The sequence below is a fragment of the Pongo abelii genome, chromosome 3 (assembly GCF_028885655.2).
Source record: "Pongo abelii isolate AG06213 chromosome 3, NHGRI_mPonAbe1-v2.0_pri, whole genome shotgun sequence".
NCBI lineage: Eukaryota > Metazoa > Chordata > Mammalia > Primates > Hominidae > Pongo > Pongo abelii.
Window position 1 is genome coordinate 15,202,196 of NC_071988.2, and position 16,325 is coordinate 15,218,520.

General features: G+C 36.4%; 1 protein-coding gene across 4 annotated transcripts in view; it reads right to left on the reverse strand.

The window, feature by feature from the left end:
- TAPT1 (transmembrane anterior posterior transformation 1) overlaps positions 1 to 16,325 on the reverse strand; it is a 66,144-nt gene that overhangs the window by 23,579 nt on the left and 26,240 nt on the right. For all 4 annotated transcript variants that reach the window (XM_054553757.2, XM_009239815.4, XM_054553758.2 and 1 more), the window contains 4 exons: positions 6,463 to 6,625; positions 3,316 to 3,451; positions 1,879 to 1,976; positions 1,633 to 1,702 (listed from right to left, as the gene is read on the reverse strand). In XM_054553757.2, coding sequence (XP_054409732.1) covers positions 1,633 to 1,702; positions 1,879 to 1,976; positions 3,316 to 3,451; positions 6,463 to 6,625 — 467 coding nt within the window. The remainder of the gene's footprint in view (positions 1 to 1,632; positions 1,703 to 1,878; positions 1,977 to 3,315; positions 3,452 to 6,462; positions 6,626 to 16,325) is intronic.

Here is a 16,325-nt window from a genome sequence, read left to right on the forward strand (position 1 = left end):
TCAAATCTTTTCTCTTAGTACTGTGGCTGGTCTTTTTACTTTTTAAGTTTTATGATCACACATTTTAATTTTGAAGAAGTCCAGTTTCTCTCTTTTGTTTTACAGTTAGTACCTTTTGTGTAGTCTCCAAAAATGTTTGCCTAGACCAAGGTTGTGAATATTTTCTCCTAGAAGTTTTATAACTTTAGCATTTATGTTTAGGGTTATGAACCACCATGAATTAATTTTCTTGGGCAGGGGAGGGGCCAAAGTTCTTTTTTTTTTTTAACCTTTATCCAACTGTTCCAGCATTACTTGAGAAACTCTTCTTACTAAATTTTGTTTTATAAAATATCTTTTTTATTGAAATGTTATTTTTGTAAGCATGTAATATTTTTATTAAAATTTCCCAGTTTTAATTTCGAATATGGTGAATAGTGAGAGACATAATCCATATAAATAAAAGTGCTTTGGAATCATCATACTTTTTTTCTTTTTTTTTGAGACAGAGTTTCACTCTAGTCACCCAGGCTGGAGTGCTCTGGTACGATCTTGGCTCACTGCAACCTCCGCCTCCCAGGTTCAAGCAATTTTCCTGCCTCAGTCTCCCCAGTAGCTAGGATTACAGGTACCTGCCACCACACCCAGCTAATTTTGGTATTTTTAGTAGAGACGGGGTTTTACCATGTTGGCCAGGCTGGTCTTGAACTCCTGACCTCAGGTGATCCACCAGCCTCGGCCTCCCAACGTGCTGGGAGTACAGGCGTTAGCCACTGCGCCTGGCTGATCATCATACTTTTTAAAGTGTGTAAAAGGGTTCTCAGGACCAAAAAGTCTGACAAGCGCTGCTTTGGATGAGCCATGTGTGCTCTTATCTACGACCGGACTGCAGGCCTCCCCTGTAACACACCCCTCCTTCCTCAAGGACATCATCAAGCCAGGTTCCTTTAGGGGTCCTCTCTATTGTACATCTGTCTGGATTCATGCTAAAACACCATCATTTTTTCATGACTTGTGCAAATGTCACCATGGCAGAAGAGATGAATAATGTCTTCATATTCTTGTGAAAACACTTTTGACTCTGAGCACACTCCCTGGCAGAGCCCCTGGGACTGTTCCTGGGGGCTCCATGATCCACCACGCTATGTGGCTCTGGCTTTCAAAAACTATGTAAGACAATGACTCCAGGCACAAAAATTTTGTGCCTTCACACTTTTTAGAACTAGAACGAAGGCAGTAAATAATAACTAAATAATAACTAAAAAAGCTAAGGACTTAGAGACAATCTGAGATTTACAGTCATAGTTCTCCTAGAAGCTATGTGACGGTGGAGAAGTCAAATTATTTTCTCTGTGTTTCAGTTTTCACATCTATAAAATGGAAAAATACCACCCACTTCAGAGAAATTTCTAGACTATTAAGAAGCTTCTCAAAGTAGCGTATGGTGCTACACAAATGTTTCTAATTTTTTATCTCAAACATCTTGTGATTACAGTAACCAGAGATAAGAAAACCTAGTAAAGATGTTGATAGCGTAAGAGAAGGTACAGTTTAAGCTGAAGAGTGGCCCAGAGAAAATGTGCCATTAGGATTTCAGAATGAACTGCAAAATAATACTGCACAGAACTTCAAGTAGAATCTAATTGTACATACCGCTATTTGACATTTGAAAGAGATTGTTCTTTTCAAACTTCTTGAAAACACTTCCTTTAATTTCAACAAACTGAAATAGTAAACAGAAATACCATCTTTATGATTATAACAGTTTAAAAACTAGACTTGCTACTTATAAAACTTCCGGGAGAACAACATATAGAACAAAGAATTTTATCCCACCCAGAGTATTGCAGCTGAAATGCCTGTATAACTTTAAAAATGTAAGATAAATCTCATACTTACATTATTAGACATCATGATAGTAAGCAAAGACTTGTTGTGTGAGTTAAAAGCTACATTGAGAGTTGTTGCTTGAACCATTATAAGAATTGCATGGAAAACTAATAGAAGGTCAAGGAAAAAACTTAAATTTGCTTTCATATTATTACTGATAATACTATAAAATTTTGAAAGTGAATAATAAAGATGACTTTCTTTTCTAAATTGTCTTAATAAGTATTGTACTATCTTCATAATTTCCCTATTAGCTATAGTTGATATAAGTTTGACAGGATATGTGCAATCCACATGAAACGAACAAAAGTGGAAATGTACCTCTATGCATTCATTTATTTAGACCATGAATCCTTTGCAACAGGGTTGTTTTGTTCTTTCTGTATCTCTGGCACTTGGCACAGTGCTCAGGAAATAGGCCCTCAAAAAAATTTGTTAAGTAAATGGAATAAATTATGGTAAATACTGAAAGAAAAGACTAAGAAATACACATTCTGAATTAAGATAATTTGCATTCTAAAAAAGAAAGCACAAAATATAATTCTGCAAGTGATTTTCTTCCCTGATTCTTCAGGAAATGTGGAATGTAAGGCAGTAAGAAATATCTGATAATTAAGATTCTTCTTCATATGTCATTTTGAAGATATCCATAAACTGCAGAATTATATTTGTATTACATACAGAATAGTTAATTTGTATCTAAGAGTGGTAACTGCTTTACTCCATTAAAACTGGAACAAGCTTTTACCCTCACAGGTATCTTCCTACTTGGTTCTTTAACTTTCCAAGCATTGACCCAATTTCTTTCAAGTGTCACTCTTACAGAGATAGAAAAAAAAAATGTTACACATTCTTGTGAATGAGTCCTGACTTCACATGGAACTTAAGAGCAGGAACGTGTGTATAAATATGTAGGGGCACACAAACATGTACACTGCTTATACAGTAAAGCACTTACTCTCCAATAGAAAAGCTTTAAGCCAGGGATGAATACACAAACACATAAAACCACCAAAACTCCTCCCAACCAATTTCACATTATACTTTTAGATAAATTCCATGTATTTTAAGCCCATAAAAAAGAATTCCTGGATTTAAAGATAACTTCAAGAAAAATTCTAACACAAGTATGAAAAATTATATAGATCTATGTCAGGTATGTATAAAAATACACTGCCTTTTTATTATAAAAGTCTTCCTTATAATCAGTTACACTGCAAACAGAACTGTTTTCCAGCAGCTCAAAGAGTAATGCATACATGAGGCTCTTAAATTAGTTAGTTATTATGACAATCAATTTCTCAACAGAACACAGATATTTCACATTAATCTTCAGAATACATACATTATCTATATTATCTTTAAATCTATAAAATGGCTAACCAAATAAAATAAGGTAGACTATGCATTAACTGTTGGAAATTTCCAGTAGGTCTATAAGGATACAGACATAGAGAACAGCCATGAAAAAGTGAGGAATCACCCCAATGTGGGCTCTTTTTCTTTCTTTAGGCTCTGTTGCTGTCCAATAGAGAGCATCTAATATATCTTGTCCAAAAGATGAAAACAGACGATCAGCTACCTAAAAAAAAAAAATTTGTAAGATGTTTCTTAATATTCCATTTAAATATGTAACTAAAACTGAGATATAGCTCAAATCCTGGAGATCTGTGTTTTAAATCCTAGTAGAAGGCAAGCTAAAGAGGAGTGAGGATCTTTGTTTACTTATTCACTCACATTTCTTTATTCTTTAACAAATAGTAACTGCTAAAGCATGTATAGAATTTCAATTAGACTAATTAGCTATGTTTGTAACAAAGAAAGTCTTAAATAGTGGCAAAAATAAAAGGGGTGGGCACATCTGGCCGGGCACGGTGGCTCACGCCTGTAATCCCAGCACTTTGGGAGGCCAAGGCAGGCGGATCATGAGGTCAGGAGATCGAGACCATCCTGGCTAACACAATGAAACGCCGTCTCTACTAAAAATACAAAAAATTAGCCGGGCGTGGTGGCAGGCGCCTGTAGTCCCAGCTACTTGGGAGGCTGAGGCAGGAGAATGACATGAACCCGGGAGGTAGAGCTTGCAGTGAGCCGAGATTGCGCCACTACACTCCAGCCTGGGTGACAGAGCACGACTCTGTCTCAACCAAAAAAAAAAAAAAAGGGAGTGGGCACATAAAAATCATGGTTCCTCTGGTTTTAGCACTTTAAATTCAAACTCAGGATTCAAATTTAGGACAAATATATCATTTGACCTACTCATATCTAATATTTGTAAATAATGGTAACTGTGTTTTGAGGTTTATTACATGGAATAAAATATGCAGATTTACTTCCTAACCACATTTTCAGGTATCAATCTCCTTGAATACAGTATAACAGGTAAAAAGTGACATATAAAAGAGAGAAAAGGAGGGCATGATATTCAGGATTCAGTTTGAATACCACATCCTAACAGAGGCCTTTTCCAGACCATCCAATCTCTTGTGGCTCCTACGGTCTCTACTGCCTTAGTCTGTTCTTTTTCATCATAAGATGTATCATTTCCTAATATCTCCTTGTTTATTGTCTATCTCTCACCTGTAGAATACAAGCTCCATGAGAATAGGCTGGTTCACCTGTGAGTCTTCAGGTTCTAAGATGCTTGGCATGCAGCAAGTGCCAACTAAAGACCTGCTGAATGAATAACAGCTACCATTTAGGGAGCTCCTACCATGGGCCTGATATTGTGCTAAACCCTTTCTATGTGAAGTCTATTTAATCCTCATAATCTCCCTAGTATCTCCACTTTACAGATGAGAAACTGAGGATTAGAGATATTCAGCAACAGTAACTATGTCCAGGATAAGCAGGTAATAAAGGAAGGACTAGGATTTGGTCAGAGGTGGTTTGCCTCTTCCAGAGAATGGACTCTCATCCACTGTGTTTAAGCCACCTCATCAATTATAGTCTGCAATGTGAATACGTATATAAATCATTTTAATCAGCAATTCATGGATCCTTTTTCTTGGCCTATTTTCTAGTAACAATAATACTACTACCTTGAGAGGGCTTTGTAAGTCAGGGGACAGGGAGAAACCCACGCACTTTCCAGTGTCCTAAGATGGAAAGCCTACGAAGGAGAGACTAGTAGGGCAGCAGTGAAAAGAGCAAGGCAGAGAGCAGAGGGGAACAGGGAATGAGGCCTAGGCTCTTTCTGTGAGAAGGAAGGGAGAACAAGATGAGCTATTCTGTTTCACGAACTTTGTCCCCATCCACCCCTAGGCAACCTACTTGGTGGGGCAAAGTGTATGTGCAGCAAGCCTAGAATCAGGAAGCTGGGGTATGGTTTTAAAACATCTTGGTCTTGAATTTAGGAGGTACCAGGAAGGCTAGAGCTCCATGGCTTCTGTGAAGAGATGGAGAGTCCTAGTCTACCACAGCAATGCAGCTTCAGAGCAGAAAAGCTAGCAGCCCCCACCCCATCTGTCCTCTCACTAGGAAAAATCTCTTCATGGCTAATTAAAAAGATAAATAGATCTTATTGTATCCCCCCAAAAATAAAATATAAAAATGCAATTTGAATTTCTTTCTTTTTTTTTTTTTTTTCGAGATGGAGTCTCGCTCTGTTACCCAGGCTGGGGTGCAGTGGGACGATTTCAGCTCACTACAACCTCCACCTCCAGGGTTCATGCGATTCTCCTGCCTCAGCCTCCCGAGTAGCTGGGATTACAGGCACGTGCCACCAGGCACGGCTAATTTTTGTATTTTTAGTAGAGACGGGGTTTCACCATGTTGGCCAGTCTGGTCTTGGACTGCTGACCTCAGGTGATCTGCCCGCCTCAGCCTCCCCAAGTGCTGGGATTACAGGTGTGAGCCACCATGCCGGCCTGCAATTTGAATTTCAAAGTTTATTATATAACTTAGGGTAGCTTACTATTTAAAAAACTTGTGAATATCTGGCTTATAAAGCGAAGCATTTTTTTGTAAAGTGAATGTATATCAGCTCAACTTATTTTTCATATAAATGCAGATTTTCATATGCTGAATGCTTTGAAGTGAGACATATTGTACTAAAAACATTACTTACAAAAATTGGGAGCTTATATTTATTTGCCCTATGTAAAGATCTGAATTTAAATGTGCAATTTAAAATGTGTATTTCTTATAGCAAACATATACATAATCATAACATTTACTTCATAATTTAAAGTTCTAGCATGGGTTTCTAATGAAGTTGTGAAACTAATTTCCCTAGCACTTGACAATCTGGATACTCAAGGGGGTACTGGTTCTAAAATGTCTGGGCAGCAAGAATATTCCCAGTCTACATGAGGACATGCCATGCCTGCAGGCTTGCCACCAGAGGTGTGTCCCAGACCAGCAGCATGAGCCCCACCACCTTAGAAATGCAGATTCTCCAGACCCAGCCTAGATCTCCTAAATCAGAATCCATGTTTAAGAAGAGCCCCCAAGTGATGATAGCACAGGAAAGGCCAGAAGCACCATAACTAGAGTTGGTAGAACACTCTTGACTCTCAGGTACCTTCAGAACGGGAAGACTTGAAGCTGAGTGCCCTGGCCAGGCCTGTGCGTGGTAAGCAAGGCCCTTACCTCCAGCATGTTGTAGATGATGTAGAGCTTGATGACGGACTGCCCCCTTATCAGGTGGTACATCATGGAGTAGTCAACATAGTGCATCATAAAATAGCAGATTACCAAAATGACACCCTTCAAAATGTCACACACCTGGGCAGGCTGAAGCAAACGCCTGTCCCTGAAACATACAAGAAGTAATAAAAATATAAGTTTTACTCTGTATGTTCTCACAAAAACAATAATCTTTACTCGATATACACTGGCATACAAAGGTAAAAATAAGAATTATGTTGATCTTTTAAAAACTTCAAATAAGGGAGGTTAAACTAAATGACTACTCGACAGTGTAAAATTTTCTGTCCAAGTATAGAATATAAAGATTTTAAGTGAGAATTACTATTAGATGTTGGCAAACTTAACAAAGGAACACACAGGGCAGGTATCTACTGATAGGGTGCTTTCCAGCAACAGATTTCCACCATTATGGCATAAGCTTTTAACCTAATCATGAATCCCTGCACGTAGCCTGCTGGATCAGCCCTTTTCACACAATGCTACATTCTATGCATACTGCTCTGCATTTTGTACTTTATTTAACGGCATAATATTCCATATAAGTTCATCAGGAGTTCATATTTTTATGGCAGCATAGTGTTCCACTATGTGGATGAACCATAATTTATTTAACATACAACTGACAGATTTCTAGTCTTTTGCAATTATGCGCCATGATGCAATTTACATGCCATGTCACATATATGAAAGTGTATCTGTAGGATAAATTCCTGAAATTGGAATTCCAAGGTTATATTCACTTGAAATTTTGATAGAAACAGCTGAACTGCCCACTGAACTGGGTACAGTTTATACCTCAACTAGCAAGGTCATGAGAAAGCCTGTAGTCCAGGGGTGATACAGTGTTTGATCAACTTTTGGATCTTTGCCAGTTTCATTGGTGGAAAATCGTACACAGTGTAGTTTCAACGTTAATTTCTATCATTAGGAAACTAAACATCTTTCCACATATTTAACAGTTATTTATATTTCACATGAACACTCCCTATCTTTTTTGTACTGGTTTATAGGACAGCTTTTGTATCACAAATGTTAGACCTCTGTGACTTCAGTTGAAATATTTTTTTCATAATTAATATGAGCAGAAGAATCACTCCTTACTTCTGAGGTTAGAGTATAAGGAGCTAAACCGAAATTGTGAAAGGAATCATCTTAACAAGACAGAGCAAAAAATACATTAGAAAAGAAGACATTTAAGATTTCTTCCACTGGATTTAAAATTCTTGTGACAAGAATGGGAAAGATACGTTCTCTTTGCCTGTCGCAGGCTGATTCCTCAGGACAGAAAATGCTGTCTCTTGTTTTGGCAGCTTTTATGCATAGTGCAATCAATAAAATGGCCCGAGCACTTTTTTTTAGGAGCTGCAGAATCTCTTCATTTCCACCATTTGTGACAATGTTCTAAGCAACAATATAGGGGTGGGCTCATTTTCTAAATGGCCATTGGCCATCTGAGCCACCTATGTATTTGATATTCCTTGGTTACATATTCTCCAGAGCTCTTTCCTAATGCTTTTCCTCCAAAGATCTTTGTGGAGTTTAAGAAGGAATTTGTAAATCTTCCAAACTCTTACTTGAAACATTGCTTTATAAGGTCACAATGATGCTCTACCAATTCTGTAAGCAGTTGTTACAGAAACTCATTCTTGTTTTCTATAATGTGCACTGTATGATGTTTTCAGTTAGATATTAATTTGGCTGATCTATTTGTAGACAGAATCTAAGATACTGCAGAAATTCTGAAAGCAGACAAATTCTGTGAAGACTGTTCACGAAGGGCTGGAAATACACTGGGCTGGACCAATGAGCCTAAATGAGAGAGAGGTCAGAATGTGTCTAACTCAGATCACATGACTTAAGATGGGTATGAAAAGCCAAGTAAAATTACTCTTAGCAGGTGAAGTTAAGGCTTCAGGAAAGATTGCATCAAGGACAAAGTTGATCAATCTCTATCATTATTTCTTTTTCACCACGACTTTCTTTTATCCAATGATGTTCCTCTTTCTCCCACAGAGAGAAAGAGAGACCTTTTTCTCCTCGGGGAACAAAGAATGCCTTTCATCTCCTGACTCCCAACCAACCAGCCCAGAGCACAGATCTCTGCCAAGGGCTATTTGAATATCAAGGTAATTTCCTGCCCTTATCCCTACAAGACTGAAAATGGAAAACCTATTATATCTGCCAAGAATTGGATCTTGATCACTTAAACATATTTCTCATTCAAACACTGAGAAGAGGAGACATTTTGAACACTTGTGAGCTCCTGGCCTTGGTGTGACTGTCTCCACTTGGGCAGCAGGGAACAAACGTGAGCCACCAGCCCCCACTCAGAAGTGTAGCACAGCTCAGCATATACTGAAAGTCACACATCATCAACAGTCATGGGCTTTTGTGTTTAAAGACTGTAAGTCATGTTTATAAATTAAAGAAAATGATACGAGCTAAAAGTAGGGTAGTATTAATTTGTGTTAATTATGAAAATAATTTTGATAACTAATTAAAGTAGAAAACTATACTTAGAGCTTTTGGTATTAGATGGCATCTACTTAGTTGAGTGATCTCAGTCAGAGCAATTTTATTTAAGAGACAAAGGGCTTTTAAGTATATATCCAATTGTGTTTCTTTATATACATATTTTGAATCAAAGAACAATGTGTTAGTATATCAATGAAGGAATAGTATATTTAATACAAGCCACAGTTAGAAATTAGATCTACCAAACATTGGAAACACATATCCCAAAATGATATAATATCACACTTTTTGAACCAAGCTGATAAATTAACAAAGAAAAGTTGTAGAAACACCTAATGCTACAATTTAGTTACTATGTGGCAGGCACTGTCCTAGACACTCCACATATATTCCTTTTAGTGTTCACAATAATCCTATTTATTTAATCATCTTGGTTTTACAAATGAGCCAAGGGACAGTCAAGAACATGCCTGTGGTTGTACAGTGATTAAGTTCCCACACGGTGCAGCAGGGATGGAAACTTGGCAATCTGGCTCCAGAAGTCATGCTCTTCAGAGCCATCTGCACTCTAGACTTTTTAAAACAGAACTTCTAAACTTGCAGGAATCAACAACTCAGAACCTATTATCTTTCTGTAAAATTTTACACTGGATAATTTATCACTGTACTGCAATCTCATCTCAATAAATTGCTGTACAAAAAAACAAACCTATCATTTGGTATTTCTAAAAATGAATGCAAAAAAAAACTGGACTATTATGATATATATATGATATACACATACTGAATTCACTGCTTTCTGTGCACCCTCTGCTCTGGTGAAAGTGTTCCATCCATTGCTAACATCATAATTGGTCGCTGCAGGAATGACTGTGATTTTCAGGAAGAATATTATTCAAATAAAGAATACAAGAAGCAGAACCTTTAAAAAAACAAGGGTCTTGATTTCTTTCTTCTTCTTCTTCTTATTATTATTTTTTGTATTTTTAGTAGAGACAGGGTTTCACCATGTTGGCCAGGATGGTCTTGAACTCCTGACCTCAGGTGATCTGCCCACCTCGGCCTCCCAAAGTGCTGGGCTTGAGCCACCGTGCCCGGCAAGGGTCTTGTTTTCATATAAATGTCCTTGTTAATAAAAAAGAAAGGGTGCCAAAATAAAAAATTGTTTCTAAGGTAGCATCTTAAAAGACAGCTGTATGTACCACAGCTTCTTTCTAAGAAAAGACCTAACCTCACAAATAAGTTTACCTGGTTAAAACAACTTGAACCAATCAGTTTATTTGTTCCTTCTCTGCCAGGATATTTTTAGATGACTATCTGATAAGCACTTCAAACTCCCTAAGAAGCTTATCCAAGGCCCTGCCATTCAACCCCGAATTGGCTTTTGAAAAATATTTTCATGCTACAGTTCTTACAAATGGCTAAATGGTGGTTACTGGCAATTCACCTTGCAAATGATGAAAATCCCATATGAAAGCATAAACAAGTGAAACATACTGTTGGGCAAAGTGAAAAACCCACTAATTTGCAGGTTTGGGTGTATGTCATCACACAAGTAATATTACATCAGGTATTTAACAAAACTTAAAACATTCTTCAACATAAGACATTTAAACAGAATTCTTTTAAAAATTTCTAGTAAAACCACCCTTACAGAAACCAAATTCACTACATTTCTAAAATTTTATTTTTTATTCTTACAAACATTTCCATTTCCATTGTATTTTTAGCAACTGTACAATTTTACATTGTACAATTTACCAATTAGAGCATCTCCAGTTGTTTCAAAGGGCTCACAGACTTATAGAAACTGAATTATCCAGTAGAGAAAGATGATCAAGGGTAAGCTTTTTCCTTTTCCTCTTTAGAGGAAGATAATATGCTAACTATGGTTAAAGTAAAATCTGGTAGTGGACAGAAAGATCAAGAAGGAAGACGTGGCACCAAAAATGAGCGAAAAAAATGGGAGAATCCCTGCATAGCTATTTCAAATCAGTGTTGAAACATGCCAGAGTATTAGCATGAGTTATTTCATTACAAGATACATAGACTAGATCTCTCGCTCTCTCTCAATATTTTCAGCCATTTGTGGTATAATTGAAAGAGTGAAGAAACACAAGCACTACTGAAATAAAAATGCAAAATAATATGGTTTTATTTTTGAAAGTGAAATCCTTTTATAATTTTAAAGTAAACTGGAATAAAGTAGTGAAATCAAGATGTTTTCCTGAATTAGAAAATTAAGTATCTTAAATTTTCAGTTTGACTGACATGTAACAGAAAAATAAATACTTAAATGGAATGATTCAAACCATTTCTTAAACTTTAATTTCAAACTATACTGAAAAAAAAACTTATTTATAAAGCTATGTTCATAATTTTAGTAATGCAAAATAAAAACTGCTTATATGGAAGGAATTAAGCTCAGCCAATTTCTGTGGCTTTGGAGATGAAGTATTTGCTAAGTCTAAGCTAACATGTGTAAAGATGACTTTTGAGTGGATTTCCATGTTGGTGAAATCACAGTCAAATCCTTCACAAAGAAATGTGGACAAAGCTTTAAGACCAAGTAAAGATGCTATTTTAAAAAGGACAGGGATCCACATTTTCTTCAGTATGTTTCTACCCCCTAACGGCTATGTCTGCCTATCCTGTTTACTTTTGCGTTTAATGAATGTCAATTTGGCCAAGAGTATAGAAGGAAAAATCAGGGTTTACTCACCACAAGGAGTCCCTGTGCCACCACATTCCATTCTATAAAGGAAGTGAAAGTGCTCCTCCCTTCGGTCTGATTTACGAGAGAGAAAGAAAGAGAGAAGGTTGTAATGTTGCTACGCTACTTAAGAGCTCCATGGTGAGGAAACGGGACAACAAAACCTGGCGTTACGAAGACTTTCTAATAATAACAAATATATTGCTCTCAACAAATAAGCCACATAGATCAGCCCTGGTAAAAGGAAGTAAAAGGCATATTTGTTTCCCCAGAGAAAGTTACCAAGAGCTCTCCCTACTTGTGCTACAGTGGTGGCATCAATCACTTAGGCCAAAATCAAGGCTTAATTTTGTCTAAAAAGAGAAAAATCTATTATATAGGTGAGGTTAATCTTGGGCAGAACTATTTCGAAAGAGGTAAGGCATACGAAGGAAACTCAAAAGGCTAGGAAACTCTCAAGCATCTGAAATTCATAATTCTGGGAGACAAGAGCTCTCCCATGGGATAAACTCTCAAAAGAAAATGATACTATTGCCTCTTCAACCAAGAAAAATAAAAGCCTGTGAAGCCTCATGTGAGAGTTATGCCTAAAGCCGGGCCAGGGGACAGAACATTTGCTCACACATATTTTAGTTGCTCTAATAGTAAAAAACAAAAACCAAAAAACACTCCGGCATTTATTACTTAAGCCCGTTCAACTCACGTATCACTTTCTAAAATGTTTCAGTAAAGTTTTTTCAACAATAACTCAATTCTCGGTACCAGGTTATATCATTTTTCTCTACAATCTTCTTTAACTTTTAACTCACGTGACTGAGAATTCTAAAGCACAAAACGAAGTCACAAATTTTAGGAGAACAGAGGGCTGACAAAAATGCCAGGTAAATCAAATGTACATAATTAGCTATTTTTCATTCAATTCTACAAGCAAATTTGGAAAAAGGATGTTTGGTACCTCTAACATAATATAGAGCAGTCTGCTTTTCTGAAAAACAAAAATTCTATCATTCTTCCAAGGAACAGACACTTCATATAATAAATCAAAACTTAGTTCTGTTTTATATGTCATGAATCATTAAAAAGATTATCCTAGTTCAAGAAGTTTCTCAAATGATTTCTAAAATGACACTACTCTTATCTGGGAAAGAGGGAAGATATACATAAGTGAATCTGCTTTTAAAGAATTTAGATGCATTTTCTAATTTTTTTTTTAAGTCTACAACAAAATATTTGGGGGCAAAGATTTTTCAAGGTTGTTAATTCATCAGAAACAATTTCAGTGAAGTATTCTTGAGATCGCTGAGGACAGACATTAACTTTTAGGGAGGGAGTGCATCCTTGGCAAACACCACACACAAATATGACTGCAGATAATTACCCTGCCAACATCTCATAATGAACAGTACTTTAACAACAGGGTCAAAGCCAGCAAAACACCCTGCTGGATGGGCCATCATGATGAAGGCTGGGTTTACTTAAGGCACTGTAGAACCACCCTTGTCCTCAGCCTTAGTGAAGGGACAGGGTCTTTATTTTACTTAAGTCAAAAACCATGGCAAGTTTGCAGAAGATCTAGAAATAGGTTCAAATATTAAGTTATGAAGCAGAGAACACGGGGGTATATGTGCTTTAAAAAGCTTCTCACAAATGCTGTACAAGATGTAAATCTGCAAACAGATGAGGTGAGAACACTGATCTCAAATATAAAAAGAAGGCAATAATTTACATTATTGATGTGATACTGAACCAAACAGTTCTAGAGTCTGCAAAGAGTTACTGTTTTCACGTCAGCATCGTGATTAATTTGACAAATGGACTGTTTCCTCCCTTTTGTGAAAACAATTTCAAAGAACAAAGAGACTAGAAAGACTAAGTTTTTACGGAAAGAAGATTGAAATACAGGAGAGTGAAAAAAGAAAACATTACTTAAAAAATTGCAATCAACTTCTTTGCCAGTCTATTTCACTTCTTCTTATTTCTTTGAAAAAATTAAAGTCAGACTGAAGGAAAGAGCACTTTTTGCTTGCTGAAAAGGATGGAACATGACATCACTACAGGCAAGACAAATCGAATAATCTTTAATGGAAGTAGAAAACACAGGAATAAAAGCTATCAGAAGGCAAAATGTGGCTATTTCTAAATAATCATTTGGTAAACCTAAAAAGTATTTTTATATTCCAAAATATTTGAAGGGTCTTAGACTTAATATTAACAATAGCTTTGTTTAATGTAACTTTTACCTTATCAGATATTTCAAGTTTTGTGACTTTAAAAATAATGCTCAAAGAGATATTTTCTAAATTGCTCAAAGAAACAAAAATTGTAACCTATATTACTGTACGCACAAATTACTCAATTTTGATAAACCATACTTAAGGCACTAAGACATTAGGCAGGATTTTCATATTCTGTGTAACCTGGCCTATCCTCAAAGCATTTAAAATTGCCTGAACTCCGTTTCATTTAAAATTTAAATGAAAATTTAAGTTTCATTTAAACTCCTATCATTTAAAATTGCTGAAATTGTTATATAATTTTAACTGCATTTCATGTTTTTTATACATATAAGTATTTATTAGTGATAGCATGAAATTAATTTTTCAGTTAATCCAAAGCAGAAATAGTAAGAAGTGTTTGCAGGGGAAATCCTCAATGGAGTCTTAAATGTAGTGTGTAACAGGCTGCCCTCTAGTGTCATTTTAGCTATAAAACTTTGAAAATAGAAAACATCTTATTTTCAAATGCTACTCAAATTAATTTAGATTCAAAGTATTTCAAACTAATGTAAGAAAGCAATCATCTTATGTGCTACAAAAAATCTTAAAATATCTAAAAAAGGTTAGAGGTAGGGATCATTAACCACTAGTAAAAGTAAATACTGGCAGAGGATTTAAGATTTCCCAGTTCCCTGCAACACCTTTTAGTTTTTAGAACAAACACTTTAAGAATTTTTTTTTTTTTTTTAAATAGACAGTCTTGCTCTATCAACCAGCATGGAATGCAGTGGTGCAATCACAGCTTACTGAAGCCTCGAATTCCTGGGCTCAAGGAATCCTCCTACCTCAGCCTCCCAAGTAGCTGGGACTACATGTGTGTGCCACCACACCTGGCTAATTTTTTATTTTTTGTAGAGACAGGTTCTTGCTATGTTGCCCAGGCTAGTCTTAACTCCCGGCCTCAAGCTACCCTCCCACCTCGGCCTCCCAAAGTTCTAGGATGACAGGTGTGTACCACCATGCTGGTCTAGAAAAGACTCTTCTAATGCTATTTTATGTGCCCTGTACCCCCACGTAACAGGGGCTACACAGAAATGAACTTGAGTGCAGCACAGTTTTAAATGCCTGTACAATATAACAAGGTGGAACTTCAAACAACTGTCCCCAAAGAGAGACCCTTGGGATCACTGGCAAATCTCCACTGTTACTTAGTACACCTCATACGTGTGCTAACCAATGCCTAAGGAAGGGACCACTCCAGAAGGAATATAGTCATTAGCTTATCTATCATTTTAATGTTTTATCACATTGTGCCAACAGCCACTAAGAACATGACATGTCTTTAAAAGCCATCCACATAAAGATGGCTAGAACATGAACTTGACGCACACTGTTGATCAAAGAATAACTAAAAAGTAATGTAGCTCATAATGTAGATGTGAAAAGCCCTACATAGTATTAGTTATTTTCTTTCTTTACTTGAGACAGGGTCTCACTCCATCACCCAGGCTGGAGTGCAGTGGCATAATCATGGCTCACTGCAGCCTTGACTTCTCAGGGTCAAGTGATTCTCCAACCTCTCAGCCTCTGGAGTAGCTGGGACCACACACATGTGCCACCATGTCTGGCTAATTTTTAAAATTTTTTGTAGAGACAAGGTCTTACTATGTTGCCCAGGCTGGTCTTGAACTCCTGGCCTCTAGCGATCCTCCTACCTTGGCCTCCCAAAGTGCTGAGATTACAGGCATGAGCCACCACATCCAGCAATATTAGTAACTTTATGTCATGTGTTTCACCTGACTTTATCTAAATTTCCATGTTTCTATTCGCTTTATGCCGTTCCAAATAAAGATGTATATTTAGTAATGTTTTATTAGATTGTATTTGGGTCTTCTGAAAATGAACTAAAATGCCATGATATCATGAAACTCCCAATAGTGATAAAAGAAAATAGTTTATTGTGGTTAGGTTTTGTTAGTATTAATGCACCACGCTACAAATGCCTTTAAAAAGTCTTGTTAATAATAAGGCCTTCTTAAAATTTCTCCCAAAAGAAAAAAGGATGTACTAGAAATGCCTTAAAGCAAATAACTAAATTTCTAAAACTACCTTCCCATTTGATTAACTTGTGATTAATAAAATATGTAACACTAATTCACTGTTATCCTGGAAGGCAAATAAGTTACAGAATATAGCATATAACAATGACAGCAGCTGAATTTTTACAATTGTTTTACTCCATGTAATCTTACAAAACAAGAATTTTAAATCCTTTTATAATGTGATCATCATAATAATTATTCCAATTTATACTGGGAGGAGTTTCTATCAAAACTGATTAAGTCTTATTTTTAAAAAGACTGTATGTGTTACTAAATATCAAGTATACGCTCATTTAC